The sequence below is a fragment of the Pipistrellus hanaki genome, assembly GCF_964339955.1.
Source record: "Pipistrellus hanaki genome assembly, chromosome: 1".
In the NCBI taxonomy this organism is placed as follows: domain Eukaryota; kingdom Metazoa; phylum Chordata; class Mammalia; order Chiroptera; family Vespertilionidae; genus Pipistrellus; species Pipistrellus hanaki.
Window position 1 is genome coordinate 48,367,152 of NC_140503.1, and position 17,355 is coordinate 48,384,506.

Below are 17,355 nucleotides of genomic sequence, written 5' to 3' on the forward strand. Positions count from 1 at the left end.
TGACTGGTTGATGGAAATGTGCCCCTAATCTAGCCTATAAATATTAAAAGCAAAAATGTTTGTGTTCTAACTACTGCTAGCAGTATACATGTAACAATTTTCAAGTACTGCAAAATACTGTGAAGGAAAGACTTTAATATATCACTATCAAATTCCTATATACCCAAATCAGCAATGAAATGTCTGAGTATAATTTGTTGCCTTGAGCAAAATATAAGAAAATAAAGACACAATAGCTCTAAATTCTTTATAACCTTCAAGGATGGGAAACCAGTATCTCTGAGAAGTTTGTTTGTTTTAATAGAATTGAACATTTAATTTTTCCCCCACAGTAATCAAAGCAAACATTTTATCATTATTATTCTTGGTATATCAAACATTCCAGGAATGTAAGAAAATCTGACTTGGAAATATTACATAAAAAAAGGCTGAATTAACAAACACATTACATTTTTAAATTACTTCTTATAAGTATACATTGAATCTACTTATCTGATAGCACTGCTGCTTTTCAGTGAGTCTTTTTTTTTCTTCCAGAGGGAATGGAGAATGGCAGTATTATCTTTTGAACAAATTAAGTAGACAGTAGCAAACAACAGAAGAATAACACATAAATTTTTCAAGGGCAATAAATAGTATCATTATGAGAAAATATGCCTCAAATATGCTTTGTGAAATTTCTCAGGATTTATTTTGTGTGTGTGTGTTTCTTATATACTGCACTATCACTACTACCTGGGGAAAAACAAACCCTGAAGTTGTAGTTTCCTCCTTCAACCAGAATGACAAGAGTAAATGTGGCCCTCGCTGGTTTGGCTCAGTGAATGGAGCATTGGCCTGTGCACTGAAGGGTCCCAATTTCAGTCGCGCGTCAAGGCCACATGCCCAGTTTGCAGGCCTGATCCCCAGTGTGGGGCTTGCAGGAGGCAGTCGATCAATGACTCTCTCTCATCAGTGATGTTTCTATCCTTCTCCCTTTCTCTCTGAAATAAATAAAAGTACATTAAAGAAAAAGAAAAAAAAAAGTAAACCTGGACTAAGGTCAACTTGTTTGAGCCAGCAGAGAATTCTGCAGTACATTTGGTTACTTCACTAATCTACACATATTCTGGGTTATTATCAAGAGACCCACAAAATATTTTATATTGAAGTTTTATGCCCCAAACAGGTTTTCTGATGATTATCATGCTAGCATAGGAAATTTGAAAGAATAACAAATGATATAACATAAACAGACATGCAATACACAAGACATAAAAGATATAGCTTGACCCTGGATTTTTCCCTTAGAATAATTCCTTCCATAAATAAAACTTCACTTTTTACATGTAGACTAATCCTCTTGGATCATGGAGAATGTTAAGGACATAGCTTAAGCAATCTAGATCACTTTTTTTTTGTAGTCTATTGTCACCCAGATCACAAAAAACATTCTCCAAGTGGATGCTCAGGTTAGACAGATCCTCTTAAACAAACTTACTGAGGCTTAGAATGTAAATCACAGAACTACTTGCAGCAGCAATAGTCATTTCAAAAATGACCAAAACAAACTTTTAAATACAAAGCATATAAAAGTGACTGTAAGGATAGTTTTCCAAACTATATCTAGAAATACAGAAATACATGTGTTGCCTCATGATAAAGTTCAATAAATATTCTTTCTGAATCCTACAAACACTACAAGATGTTATAGGTTTATTTGGTTCCCATAAGTTAAAAAAATGTGATTGCTTTTATATAAATTTCTCCAACAGATTTCTACTACTGCTTTTTACTAGACTCAGAGGTTATAACCTAACTTCCCTTCAGAAATGTGCTTTTTTGTTGATTTTAATAATTATACTTAATTTTCTAGCAAATAAACATGGTTTAAGTTTTAAGGTTCAAGGTAATTCTAGAAAAAGGTAGACACTGAACTACTTCCTTTTCTACACCCTCATATTTACAAAGTCCAGCGTCCACTGTGGTTTCCTTCTTACTCTCACTTATTACACTGCCAGTAAATAGTAGCTGTGGTCCAAGTTACCTATATTAAAGATTTCAAAATTCCTCAAAATTTCACAACACTACAAAGTCATAATATCTGATTTTGGTAGAATATGAGTATTAGTATTATGTAATTTTTTGCTACTGGAAAAGAAAATACAAGTCTTTATTTTTTTCTATCTAATTAAATCCGAGCTCCATGATCAGTTCTTATGATAATATCTAAAATGTACATTCCTAAAGAAAGGTAAAGCTGTTCAAGGGCTGAACTAGTCCAATATACAATTAAGGATTATTTATTCCTGTTATTTTTTTTTCTTTTTTTTCTTTTTAAGTCCCTATATTAAACCCCTGGTTTCTTGTGGATTAGATCATAATTTAATATTGTAAAAATTAATTTCAGAAACTATTGTGCTAGTATTTAGTTTTCAGGAAGGAATCAGACAAAATCAATTACCTTCATTCATTGTTAGAACAGAAGAAAAAATAGCTTACTAACTGATATGAGTTATGAATGTCACTATGACACAAAAGTTACTGTGATTTGCTTATTTGGCTACAAGTGTAGTATTTTTCATGAATGACAACACACAGCATTTCCTACTGTAACAGGAAACTCCAGCTCATAAATAGTGTACTGTGTGACTTGAAAAAGTCTAATTGTAGTTACGTAACAACCTTTCCCCTGAAAAACATGAACAAAATCCATTGGAAAATCAGGCACAGACGGTATTTATCGGGTTTTCTTCCTTTCCTCCTGTGGTTTTGTTTCTCAAGACATATAGGTGGTTTCAATAGAATCCAACACTTGTTACAAAATAACACAGCTATTTTTTTCCTTTTCTTTTTCTTTATCTTTTTCTCGAGGTTCCTTTCGTTTACGTTCACCACTTCCAGATGGTCTTCCACTTGTCGGAGAGGCTTGTGCTGGTTGGCTTTGCTTTAGGAAAAACAAACAGGAAGAAATTACCTCAACTTTCTTAACTATGCTTAATCACAGTTATCTAGAGAGAAAAACCGAAAGAGTGAAAAAACTCATTAATGAAAAAAGAAGCTACTGGCATACAGCCTTGTTATATGGTATCTGAATAGTTTCCTCTACCATTTTGGATAGATATAAACTATTCTAAGTAAATAGAAATTTCAAACAATAAATAACATCAAGTAAGATCATGTTGCCTGAAGTCTCAAATTCAAGAAATATTTATGTTGAAGTTTAGAGAATGTTAATGAAAGTGATACCATTTGGGCCATAACCGGTTTGGCTCAGTGGACAGAACATCGGCCTGCAGAGTGAAGGGTCCCAGGTTCGATTCTGGTCAAGGGCATGTACCCTGGTTGTGGGCACATCCCCAGTAGGAGGTGTGCAGGAGGCAGCTGATCGATGTTTCTCTCTCATCGATGTTTCTGACTCTCTATTCCTCTCCCTTCCTCTCTGTAAAAAATTAATAAAATATATATATTTTTAAAAAGAAAGTGATACCATCTGGTAAACTACAATAGTTCTTTAAGACCCTATTAACTACCATAATAAACAGATTTTAAAAGGAAGAAAAAATATTTAAAACTGAGAGTATGAAATAAGTATATTCAGTGAAATAAGAGAAAAAGAAAAAAAATTTTAAATCCTCACCCAAGGATATTTTCCCACTGATTTTCTAGGGGAAGAGAGAGGGAAAGACAGAGAGAAACATCGATGTGAGAGGAACACATTGATTGGTTGCCTTCTGCATGAGCCCCAGGGCCTGGGCCAAAGGAGGAGCCTGCAACCAAAGCACATGCCCTTGACCAGAATCACACCTGGAACCCTTTGTTCTGCAGGCCAATGCTCTATCCACTGAGCCAAATGGACTAGGGTGAGAAAATTTTTAATGAAAAGCTAATCATAAATGGTAGGTTTTAACTTTTAAGCTTGGGGTAGTCAATATTTGAGCTCGAAATAGATACCGTATGTTATTTTATTTTAATGGAGACCTCTATATTTAAATCTTCATCAGCTCTTACAGGACATCTTGCTTTCTTATACTTCTGGCATTGTACAGTTAAACATAAAAAGGAGGATTTCCCCCCCCATTTAATACAATGAGATTTAACATATAGAAACAGATTTAACACAGTCACATTTACAGTGCATAAAGCATTCAGCTGGGAAGAGTAAAAAGTGGGAAAGTGCTAATCTTGGTTGGATACTTAGTACATGCCAGACACTGGGTTTAGTTGTTCTCAACCACAAACCTAAGAGTTAAGTATTATTTTCTATTTTACAGACAGGGAAAATGAGGCTAAGAGGCAGATGGCTTGGTCCAAGATGTTGCAGGAAATGCAAATCCACATCTGACTCGAGTCTACATTCTTCCAGTAGTACCTCACACTGCCCTCTGACTGACAGGAAAGACTATTTAAATAGGCCTATATTCTGGGCAGCTATTAGTAACTTTAAAAAGAAATTTGATCTTTAGGAAGAGGAAGAAAATAAAGATAAAAATTATGAACAACAAATAGGTAACTTTCAAGTGAATCTAAAAACCAAGGGATTTTAAAAAATCTGATGAACAATATTAACTGGTAAATATAATAAAATCAGAGGTTTGGAAGGGGAGTGGACTGACGATTCTTGGGGAAAAGGAGAGTGGGGGGTGCAGGAAGAGACTGAACATAAACTGTGCACCTATGGATGAGGACAATGGGGGGTGGGGAAAGGGCAGAGGATAGGGTGGGAACCTGGTGGAGGGGAGCAATGGAGGAAAAAAAAAAAAGAGGAACATTTGTAATAATATGAACAATAAAGATTTATTTAAAAAAATAAATTTGAAAACTCTTGTCATCAGAACCTTATGAAAAATAACTTCAGAAAATGAGAAAAATATTAAGATAACCACAAAAATAGGATAATGTTATAAAATCTAATGGGTAAAGAAAAAAAAAAACAAACAAGAAAAAGAAACCTAATGGGTGCTAAAATGCTTATATAATTAAAGAGTCAATATATAATTTAAAAATGTTTATCTCAGCACAAATCTTTTTATTGTTAAAGTGATCATGATGTTTAAGAATAAGAACACTGGTTTCACCTGAGCCTGGGCAGGAGCAGAAGTAGCAGAAGCAGCAGCAGCAGCAGCAGCAGCTGCTGCTGCTTGTTCCTGTTCCTGGTAATACTGAGAAGCCCGTCGATCCTCCTCTTCTTGGAGTTTCTTCGCAAGTTCCAAATCACTGATTCCTTCAGGCGCTTGTTCCCAATTGATCTCTTGGCTCTGCTGTTCTTGTTGTAGAGATAACGCCATAAGATAGTCCTAAGAAATGAAATTATAACCATCTTTAGCTATGAGACATTACCTAAGAACTAATGAGTGTAAATACAGAGGTTATATCTACAAAACTAAGAATGGCTTTTTAAAAACATACCAGAGGTTAAATATAAAAACAAAAGTTATTTAAGTGCTTCTACTTGGGCCCTAGCTGGTTTGGCTCATTGGATACAGCGTCAGCCTGTATGCGGACTGAAGGGGCCTAAGGTTCGATTCCAGTCACCGCACATGCCCAGGATGCAGACTCAATCCCCAGTAGGGGATGTGCAGGAGGCAGCCAATCAATGATTCTCTCTCATCACTGATGTTTCTATCTCTCTCTTCCCTCTCCCTTCCTCCCTGAAATCAATTAAAAAAAAAAAAAAAGTGCTTCTGCTAGGGAATATTAACTTATTTCAGTGATGCTACTATTATTCTAAATGTTTTTGGAATTCATCTGAAATTATTTCTAGAAGTATAGAAGGCATTAGAGAAAACTTAAAAATGTTGCCCCTGCCTGGCCAGTGTGGCTCAGTGGTTGAGTCACCTCTGAACGAGGAAGTAATGGTTCAATTATCAGTCAGCTGATCAATGTTCCTCTCTCATTGTTTCTATCCCTCCATCCCTCTCTCTCAAATCAATTTTTAAAAATCTTATCTGACTCAGTTCTAAATGGGAATTCTACTCACTAATCTACTCTTCCTTAACTCTAAGGCTTAGAATACACTACACTTTATCCAGTGCACACTATCTTCAAGACTCCCTCTTTTCTATGTTTTCTAATTAGCCAAAATACATCTCAAAGATGTACTTGACTCTTCATCTCTATCTCTTGCTTGGACTACTAGTCTCTACTTATACCTGTGTCCTTCCTCTGTATTCTCCACCTCTCAACCTTTTAAAAAGGTGAAGTAGTTCACTTCCAGGATATACCTGGCATATCTTCCCTACCACAATTTAAATAAAATTCAAATTCGTTACCGTAACCATTACAGTCCTAGATGATCTGGCCTTCTGAACCAAACTGTGCAATTAATATGCATATAGAATGATGACCTATCTAATTTTAAAAATGTATTTTATTGATTTTTTTTTAATAAATTTTTATTGTTCATATTATTACAAGTGTTCCTCCCCCCCCCCTTCCCGCCCCATCCTCTGCCCTTTCCCCACTCCCCATTGTCCTCATCCATAGGTGCACAGTTTATGTTCAGTCTCTTCCCACATTCCCCTGTCCCCTTTTCCCCAAGAATCATTAGTTCACTCCCCTTCCATACCTCTGATTCTATTATATTCAACAGTTACTATTGTTCATCAGATTTTTTTTTTTTAATTTCCTTGGTTTTTAGATTCACTTGTTGATAGTTACGTATTTGTTGTTCATAATTTTTATCTTTATTTACTTTCTCTTCTGAAAGAACCCCCTTCAGCAATTCATATAATTCTGGTTTGGTGGTGATGAACTCCTTTAGCTTTTTTTTATTTGTGAAGCTCTTTATCTGACCTTCGATTCTGAGTGATAGCTTTGCTGGATAGATTATCTTTGGCTGTAGGTTCTTACTATTCATCACCTTGAATATTTCTTGCCATTCCCGTCTGGCCTGCATGGTTTCTGTTGAGAAATCAGCTGACAATCGTATAGGAGCTCCTTTATAGGTAACCACCTGCTTAGCTCTTGCTGCTTTTAATATTCTCTCTTTGTCCTTTGCTCTTGGAATCTTAATTATGATTTGTCTTGGTGTGGTCCTCTTTGGATTCCTCTTATTTGGAGTTCTGTGTGCTTCCTGGACTTGTAAGTCCAATTCTTTCCCCAGGTGGGGGAAGTTTTCTGTCACTATTTCTTTCAGTATGTTTTCGATATCTTGCTCTCTCTCATCTTCTGGGACCCCCATGATTCTGATGTTGGATCGTCTGAAGTTGTCCCAGAGGTCTCTTACATTATCTTCAATTTTCTGGATTCTCTTGCCTTCTAGCTTCTGCAGAGGAGTGCCTTCTGGCTCTTTATGTTCCAAATCTTTGACTTGATTCTTGCGATCTTCTATTCTGTTTTTAGGACTCTGTATAATATTTTTTATTTCAGACAATGTATTCTTTATTTCTTGTTGATCCCTTTTCATATCTTCATAGGTCTCATTTATTTTATTGGCCTTTTCTAGGATACTCTTGAAAAACCTTATAAGTGTGGTTTTGAACTCTATATCCAGTCGCTTTTTGTCCTCCATTTCTTTCGTTTGTGATCTATTTGGTTTAGGCATTTTTGCAGGCAGCTTTCCTGATGGGGCGGGGTTTCAGGGTGGAGTCTACAGCCTTGGCTTCCGTCAGCCCCACCCTATGCGACTCCTGAGACTCAGGGTCCTTCAGTACTTGTTGCAAGCACCTCTGAGAGAAAGGTGCCCTCGATTTTCGCCTGCTACCAAACAGTGTAGGCTCTCCGCAATGGGCCCGAAACTGGGGTTCAGTTCAGTTGGAAGTGGAGTTGGAGATGGCGTTCAGAGCAGTCTGGAGCCCCTGTCTCCTTCCCGCCAGGGCAGTCCTACGGCACAGCCGGCCGGCCCTTCTCTGCGCGCAGTGTGCGCGCCTCTGGGACCGCCTTTCGCCGCTTCCCCGGGTTCCGCCTTACAGCCCAGCTCCCTCTGGATGAGCCTGGTTCCCCAGGGTCTGGCCTAGAACGGGGGTTCAGAGCAGTTGGGGGCCCAGCACAGTCGGAGTGTTTATCTCCTTCCCGCTTGGGAACGCCAGCCAGGCACTCGGCCTCCCTCCTCTCCGGCTCTGTCCTCTCCGCGCGCCGCGTGTCTCCGTACCTTAGGCTTTTACAGCTCCTCCGCGCTTCCTTCTGGTTTTCTCCTTGCTTCTCGTTGTAGAATTTCCAGTCAGTTGACTTTCCTGTAGTTCTGGGTAATGTCCATTTTATATTTTAGTTGTATTTTATTGAAATTGTTGCGTGCGGCCGCGGCTAGATGCCTACCCGAGCAGCCATCTTGGATTCCTCTATTTTATTGATTTTTTACAGAGAAGAAAGGAGAGGGATAGAGAGCTAGAAACATCGACGAGAGAGAAACATCGATCAGCTGCCTCCTGCACACCCCCTACTGGAGATGTACCCGCAACCAAGGTATATGCCCTTGACCAGAATTGAACCTGGGATCTTTCAGTCCGCAGGCCAACGCTCTATGCATTGAGCCAAACCAGTCCTGGCTTGACCTATCTATTTTGTAAGTGTCAGAAAACTTACATAAATATATTAATAAATACTAAATCTTTAGTTCAAAAGTTTTGGATAACTAAATTTGTATTTGAAAGGAATAAACATTTTAAATAATATGAAGAAATAAACAAATTTACCTGATCTATTTGATCTTGTTGTCCTTTGTACACAGTTTCAGGATCTGAAGGAGGCCGCAGATGAAAATCTGAGTCACAGAAATTTCCATCACCATCAACATTGTGAAGGCTTTCCCAAACAATTTTTTCTTCAGTAAGAAACCCCTGGTCTGTTACCAGCAAATACAGTAGACCCTTAATAAGAAATAACAAAAGAAAAAAGACTGATAAACTGATCAAAACTAGTTAATATTTATTTTTAATATTTTTCTATTGATTTGAGAGAGATTGCAAGAGAGGGAAACATCCATATGGGAGAGAAACATCAATGGGCTGCCTCCTGTACCCTGGGGATTGTGCCCACAAGCCGGGCATGTGCCCTGACCCGGAATCAAACCAGTGACCTTTTGGTGCATGGGAGGGTTCTCAACCAACTGAGCAACATCAGCCAGGGCAAAAATAGTTAATATTTAAAAAATATTTTATAATATGTATGTGTAAAGCATATTAACTATTCCTACTAGTTAGATCTTCATAACATAATAAATAGACCAAGAAGATATCTTATTTGCTCACTGAATTAAATCTAGCTGGCTTTGAATATAATTTATAATTGGTATACTACAGTATTATGAGAAATTATATTATAATTTTTAAAAAATATATATTTTATTGATTTTTTACAGAGGAAGGGAGAGAGATAGAGAGCTAGAAACGTCGATGAGAGAGAAACATCGACCAGCTGCCTCTTGCACACCCCCTACCGGGGATGTGCCTACAAACAAGGTACATGCCCTTGACCGGAATCGAACCCGGGACCTTTCGGTCCGCAGACTGACACTCTACCACTGAGCCAAACTGGTTTCAGCAGAAATTATACTATAATTTGAGGAGCTACTGGCATGTTCAACAAGTAAATGACTTACAAATAGCCTTGGGGGGTTATAATCTCATTTCACAAAATAGAAAAATACTATACAAGTTCCTAAAAACACAACAGGTACTAAGTAAAACAGTCACAATAAAATGATATCACTTTGCCTATACTCATAAGCCAATATGACTAATCCAATTCATATCAAATTTTCCTTTCTCTGTACTAAAGTACTTTGTACCTATTTCTATTGTAGCACTGAATCACACTATGCCATAATTGTGTTTTCCTGCCTTATTCCCCAAACTATATGTTTTAATCTCAATATCTCTGGCCCTTAGTGTACTGTACTCATTAAACTTTATTGAGTCAATCAATGAAGTCATATTTATAGTCACTACCAAAGAATTTAGCATTGATCTTTAATTTTTCATGTGTATTAGCTCTGATTCCAATCATGTGTGTCACTAGTATACACATAAGGATTGTGAGCCATTTTTCTTCAGATTTGCAAAGATATGAATTTAATTTACCTGTTGAAAGTTGCCACTGGTTAATACGTGTTTAGTACTGCACAAACCATACTTTGCATGTTCTCTCTTATCATCAGAATTAATCTTAGTAAGTAAGAATAAGAAATTCCTTTAAAGAGGTTGGTGGTGTGGGTAGAGAAATTACTAAATTAATTCTAAAGCTTTAAAAACTAAGTAATTATTTTTAAACATTTATTATGTGTCCTGCACTGTGGGCATAGCTCTTCCTAAAGTACAAACTTTTTTCCTGTGTGCTTACAGTTACATTCTAGAATTAGCTGTAGACAGTGATTAATTTATAGTAATTGAAATTACTATAACAACATGGAAAGTATTTATAAAGAAAAACATTTTGATATAAAGTTTAAAGACATTGTTTTAAGCAAAAATTAAGTCCAGATTTATACTTAAAAAAAAAATCAGGTATGTTTAAATTCACCAAACATTTAAATGCTCATAATATGCTCAGCACTATGCTAAGGGCTTGAGGATTCATATCATAGAAAGTAATGATCCTACCTTAGTCAGGTATTAGGTGCTCCTTTTACATGATTTTATAGAAATATGCTCTTACCATGATCATAGCACTTTATACAATGAATTGTAGTTGACTGCTTAGTTACCCATCTCTTTAAATACATTTCAAGCTCCTTGAGAACCAGAGCCATGGTCATCATTATCTATCCTATTTTTAAGGTTCTACCTTGTCCTAGGATAATTTAAGAGAAAAAAATAAAAGTTCTTTCCAATTTTCTACTGAATAGATCTGACCTTTCTGTTTACACTTATCACAACACATTTCAACACCCCATTATATTACACAATATTTAGGCTTTATAATTTAGTTTATGTAGATCATATAATGATTGGCTGTGTGCTAGGAGAAGAACCATAAGCTTATAATTTTTTTCCAAATGACACTTTAGGGTGGGTAATTTCTAGGAGGATTTCCCTTAAAGCTGTTATCATACAGCACATATGAACATTTATACACTTTTATCTAAAAGGGTATCCCATTCCTGGTATAACTGACCTGTCTTCTCAAGGACCATCAGCCTCAATTTCTTCCTCTTTTAGATCTTGACATTTATCGAAAAGGTCTGTAACTGGTCCACTGTCAACAATGCTGATTATTACTCAACAGTACCTTTATATAATTGCAGTGTAGAATAGCAAAGTATGTATTAGTATAGTACTGAACAGTTTAGGCCCATTTTTCCCGAGAGTTTACAGTTAAATTATAATCAAGAATACTTTTTGCATTTATACCCAATCACTTTTGCTGCATTATCTAGTCAAAGCTTTCTTTTCTAAGCTTTGAATATTCCTTCTAATCTCACTCATCAGTCTCTAAAATACTAATTTCATAAAAAAATAAAAAAGAAATTATGTATTAAATTCTTAAATTATTTATTAACATATAAAATGTATAAATTATATAAAAATGGTAAAGAAAAGACAAATAAATTTTATCATTTTATAAAATAGGCAATTGGATAACAAAAGAAAACGGTAACATCATAAATTAGTTGTATACAGAGTATGAATAACAGGGTGAGAATGTCATCGAAATTTATAAATTGATAAAATAAAACTTGGCAAATGTAATAAAAAAGTAAGTAATTCCAGCCTTTAAGATATGGAGAAAAGCACTGCCTGAATATTTTTAGATAACTAGTTTAGACTGAAATTACTAATACCTTTGAACTTTATTTAGTTTTCTTTTCTCATAAAGTGATATAGAGACATTACAATCTGAAAATCTCTAAGATATTTTATAAACTGAAAGATGAATATTATTCCTACAAACATAAATCTCATCCACAAATACATCTACCCAGAGAGGCAAAGCTGTTGAGAATGTGGCCTTGAAGTCAGGTTGGGGCTGCTTACAAGCTGAATGATCTTGGGCAAGTTAACTTAGGGCCTGTAAACCTGTTCTTTCACGTGTAAAGTAATATGGGAGTAATAATATTCACATCTCATAGGAGAGTTGTGCAAATTAAATAAGATAATGCATATAAAGTGGTTAGCACAATGCAAGGCACTTGGTGTTTAATAAATAAAAGGTATTATACTCATAAATATCACCTAAATTTATCTTAGTTTCTGTATCTATCTCCTTCTCCTGTCTCCTATTTGAGAGAAAAAGATAAATATCTCCGCCTGTACTGTGGAATTTACCACTTTCCTATTCTTTTTCTACATTTCTCTATCCACTATCCCCATTAAAAAAAAAAAAAAAATTGAAAGTGACAACTTTTTAAAAAGTATATATTTGTATTGATTTCTGAGAGGAATGGAGAGGGAGAGAGAGATAGAAACATCAATGATAAGAGAGAATCATTGATTGGCTGCCTCTTGCAAGTCCCACACTGGGGACAGAGCCCGAAACCTGGGCATGTGCCCTGACCGGAAATAGAACCATGATCTCCTAATTCATAGGTTGATGCTCAACCACTAAGCCACGCTGCCTGGGCAAAATAACACTTCTTTTTTTTTTTTTTTTTAAATATATATTTTATTGATTTTTCACAGAGAGGAAGAGAGAGGGATAGAGAGTTAGAAACATTGATGAGAGAGAGTCATCGATTTGCTGCCTCTTGCACACCCCCTACTGGGGATGTGCCCGCAACCAAGGTACATGCCCTTGACCGGAATCGAACCCGGGACCCTTCAGTCCCCAAGCCGATGCTCTATCCACTGAGCCAAACCGGTTTCGGCAAAAGTAACACTTTTTGGTGCATCAACTACCTTTTAAAAATAACGAAATTAAATAAGTATTTAAATGTAGTCTTCTGTGGAAAACAAAATTCCCACTATAGTCTTAGTAGAAGAAGAGAGAGAATGGGCCAATTTATTTCTTGAACATGTCTTCAGTACTTCTCTAGAATTGTATCTTCTCCTAAACTACTTTTCACTTCTAAATGGAAAGTAAAAAAGTGAACAAACAAAAGCCAACTTCAAAAACCCTGGTTTTGAATATACTTCAGGGAGATGTCAGTAATTTGAAACCAACAGGTAGAGGAAACAATTATGACATGGATATAAAGTTGATACTTTATAAAAAAATGATCAAGAGGGAGACATGTCATTATATATACCAAAGACCTAGAAACTAGGTGATCTGGACAAGGGCCAAGGAATCTTACTTGAGAGCAAGCAGAAAGTACTGGAGAAGTGGAGGAGGATCAAAAATAAAACAGGATAACTAGATCTTGGAGATAGAATAATTAGTCATGATCATATGGGAAGCAAAACAGAAGTTTCTAGGAAAGAAGTAATTTATTTAAAAACTCACTTTTATACTGTCAAGTTTCCTGCCTGTATAAAAAGTCACCTCACCTTCTAGAACCAGAGGAACGGCCCTGAGACCATCTGTTTTCTCAGTAGGGTCTCCTCCTGCTGCTCTCAGATACTAATCTAGGTATGCTGATGAAAAGCACACATCTTCATAGTATAACACACTCAGTGTGGTTTTGCCCTGATGATCTGTCCAATTCAATTTATAAGATTAGGTGGAAGTACATGGAGCAAGGTAACATAAGTGGTAGTAGAAATTGGAGATATGTGTATTTGCTGCCAGTGGACAGATGAGGGGTGAACAGTTTAATCAAGGATTAAGGAGAGTGCTATTACAACAAATAACTAACAAGAGCTGGACTTGATTACTTTGCTATAATACAGGAAACAGCAGAGGTATTTGCCCAGAGTTTAGGAATAGTAAACCACAAAACTAGGAATGATCAGAGGACTTTTCAACAGGAAAGTCAATTAGTATCTGTGGTCAGAGAAAATGTCATGAGAATCTGTGCAATCAAAACCACAGATCATACTGTGTTAGACAGTTAGAAAATGTGAGGTTGATTGGTAGATATTATATGGAGAAGGGTGGGAAGGGGAGGGAGGATCAATTTGATCAACACATCCATTGTGACTCTGTAATGGCAAAAGGCCTAATAAAAAGTCTATGGAGCCCTAACCGGTTTGGCTCAGTGGATAGAGTGTCGGTCTGCGGACTCAAGGGTCCCAGGTTCAATTCCGGTCAAGGGCATGTACCTTGGTTGCGGGCACATCCCAGGAGGGGGTGTACGGGAGGCAGCTGATTGATGTTTCTCTCTCATCGATGTTTCTAACTCTCTCTCCCTCTCCCTTTCTCTCTGTAAAAAATCAATTAAAAAAAAATTTTTTTTTTTACAAGTCTGTGGAGCCCCGCTGGTGTGGCTCAATTGGTTGAGTGTTGTCCCATGCACCAAGAGGTTGCTGGTTCAATTCCCAGTCAGGGAATATGATATGATATGATATGATATGATATGATATGATATGGATACAAGAAAGCATAAAGATGCTTTTTTCCAATTCTAATACAAATAAGCTCCTATATAATAAAAGCCTAATATGCAAATTGACCAAACAGTAGAAAAACCAGTTGGTGGGGGATGGAGCCAGCAGGCGGGCAGTGGCAGGCCAGCCAAGGAGGGTGTCAGTGGGCAGAGGAAGGGGATGGCGGTGACGGGTGGCAGAGGGGTGATCGGGGACAGGGCCTGCCACTTGCGGGCCCCCAATTAGCCCACCAGTTGCCTCCTGCAGGGGGAGGCCAAACTGCGCTTAGGCCCACTCTGCAGGGAGTGGACTTATGTTAGTGGGATATCCCCCCAAGGGCTCCCAGACGGCGAGAGGGCTACCAGCCAGGCTAAAGGACCGCCCCTCCCACAGGGCAGATTTTTGTGCACCGGGCCTCTAGTAAAATAGTAAGTTTGTAGATATTTATGACTGACTGTAAATTTATTATTATAGGCCCCTAGTTACAGAAACCATTTATCAGTAGAAGAAACAATTCTATCCAGCTAGGCTGGAGTAGCTCTCAGCTGGTTGGGCATCCTCTCATGCACCAAAAGATGGCTGGTGCGACTCCCAGGGCACATGCCTGGCTTGTGGGTTTGATCTTTGGTCAGGGCCCGTGCAGAGCCAAATGATGTTTCTCTCTCACATCAATATATTTCTCTCCCTTCCTCTCTCTAAGCATGTCCTCAGATGAGGATTAAAAAATATTCTATCCAGATATTAAATTAATTTTATTGTTGAAAGAATAACTGAATTCTATGGAATAAACTATGTTTATACCACAGGTGTTCCAAGAGTTCACAGGGGAAAAAAGATGGGAAGTGATCATTAAATATGAATGCACAAAATAACCCTAAAATCTTCAAAAGTGCAATGTTAAAAGGCATTATTAAAAATCTAATTCAGTATTAAATGTAACCTTATCTTATTTGAAACATCAGCTTTCTACTTTTTTTCTTACTTGTATCATTATTAGATCACAAATTCCCTGGTCCTCAAGTTTATAAACAACTACAAAAACTCAAACAAGACAGGAATCAGTAGTAGAGAATAATGGTTTTCATTTTTAACAGGTTTAACAGAATAGGGGAACAATTTTCCATTGTATTTCCTTAGTCAGCAAATGAATACCATTTTGTTTTTATTTTTTAAAATATATTTTTATTGATTTCAGAGAGGAAGAGATAGGGAGAGAAACATCAATGAGAGAGAATCACTGATAGGCTGCCTCCTGCATGCTCCACACTGGGGATTGAGCCTGCAACCCAGGCATGTGCCCTTGACTGGAATCAAACTGCAGGCCAACACTCTATCCACTGAGCCAAACCAGCTAGGGCTTGATACCATTTTGAAGAAACCCCTTCCTAAATTTTATTAAGTATTCCTTTAGGGCTTCTAGTTCTACAGCAACAGCCAAAGAAGTATAGGTTTTATTGTAAATCCAGTTAATTAGTCCCTAGAATGATGAGGGAAAGTGTCTCTGACTCTTCTCATCAATGTACTCACTGGGTACTCTGCCAGAAGTAAAGCAGTATCTTATTTAAAGACCATTAGAATTGAAATTATAGTTCCTTTTTAAAAAAATATATATATTTTATTGATTTTCCACAGAGAGGAAGGGAGAGGGACAGAGAGCCAGAAACATAGATGAGAGAGAAACATCGACCAGCTGCCCCCCAGCATCGAACCCCCCCCCCCATTGGTGATGTGCCCGCAACCATGGCACATGCCCCTGACCAGAATTGAACCTGGAACCATTCAGTCCGCAGGCTGACACTCTATCCACTGAGCCAAACCGGTTTCGGCAGTTCCTTTTTTTTAAAAACTATATTTTTTAGAGTATTATAGATTTCCCCCTTTAGCCCCCCCAAACTCCCTTCTACCAGGTTCTTGCCCCACTCCAGGTCCAATAGGAATGTAGGAAATAAGATGGAGAAGATTATAATGGGGCATAAATAAATAGATCCCTGGAAAACACAAGATTTACATAATATTAAAATGGGGTTAATTGACCAAATGTAATGCATGGTTCTTGATTAGAGCCTGGTTTGAACAATAAAACTACATGGGGACAAATGGGAAATCTGAATATGGACTGGGTATTAGATTATATTCAAAATTATAGTTAATTTTGTTAGATGCAACAAAATTAACTATGATTTATTTGAATGGAAAATGTTGTTTAGAGATGTATATTGAAATATAAGCAAAAAGATAAAAACAGTATGTCAAATTGTTAAAAAAAAAAAAAAAAGATGAGTATAATAGGAACACATTAAATTAGTCTTGTTACTTTTCTATAAATTTGCAATTTTTCATAATAAAAAGTAAAAAAAATCCTTCAAAAAACAGAGTTACTATTTCAGCTTGGTGTCAAGATAGTAAGCAATGGCATTTCCCAGTAAGCAACTGGCCACCAGGATAGTCGTTCCCACTTATCCCTTCTATATAAAAAGATCACCTTAGTGAAGAATAGTATTTTATTTGCTCTAGACAATATTTATAAATTTGCCCAATATCAGTGTGTTCATAATAGCATCATGTCCTTGAACTTCTTTGCTTTTCTACTCTTTGTTGCACCCACTTAGAAAGTCTCAAATCTAGAATAACAAACTAGCCACCTTCTCCATGAATGTATTCTGGCAGATACTCCTGCAAAAAAAAATTACACAAGTAATAATTACCATATTCTGGAATCCCAACAATGTTTGGTGATTCTTCTTAATTTCTCTAGTTACAGCTTTCTCCTACAAGCTATAAAGACTACTTCAAACTTTCCTTCTATGAAACCAAACCCAGTCCTACTCAGTCTCAGTAAATGATCTTGCCTTCCATATAACAAACAAAAGCATTCAAAGTAACTTCCTCTGCTTCCTGCCATCAAATTTGTAAATCTCTCTGTAGCTATACTCATAGTCTATTTTTTCCCTCCTTTACAATGAAGAAGTTTTTTTAATTGACTTCAGAGAGAAAGGGAGAGCAAGATATAGATAGAAACATCAATGATGAGAGA

At 36.8% G+C, this 17,355-nt stretch overlaps 1 protein-coding gene across 1 annotated transcript in view; it reads right to left on the bottom strand.

The window, feature by feature from the left end:
• Nucleotides 1-287: 287 nt before the first annotated feature.
• MINDY2 (MINDY lysine 48 deubiquitinase 2) overlaps nucleotides 288-17,355 on the bottom strand; it is a 62,217-nt gene continuing 45,149 nt past the window's right edge. The window contains exons 7-9 of the mRNA XM_084873448.1: nucleotides 8,613-8,786; nucleotides 5,058-5,276; nucleotides 288-2,926 (exon numbers count right to left, since the gene is read on the bottom strand). Coding sequence (XP_084729574.1) covers nucleotides 2,798-2,926; nucleotides 5,058-5,276; nucleotides 8,613-8,786 — 522 coding nt within the window. The 3' untranslated portion in view covers nucleotides 288-2,797. The remainder of the gene's footprint in view (nucleotides 2,927-5,057; nucleotides 5,277-8,612; nucleotides 8,787-17,355) is intronic.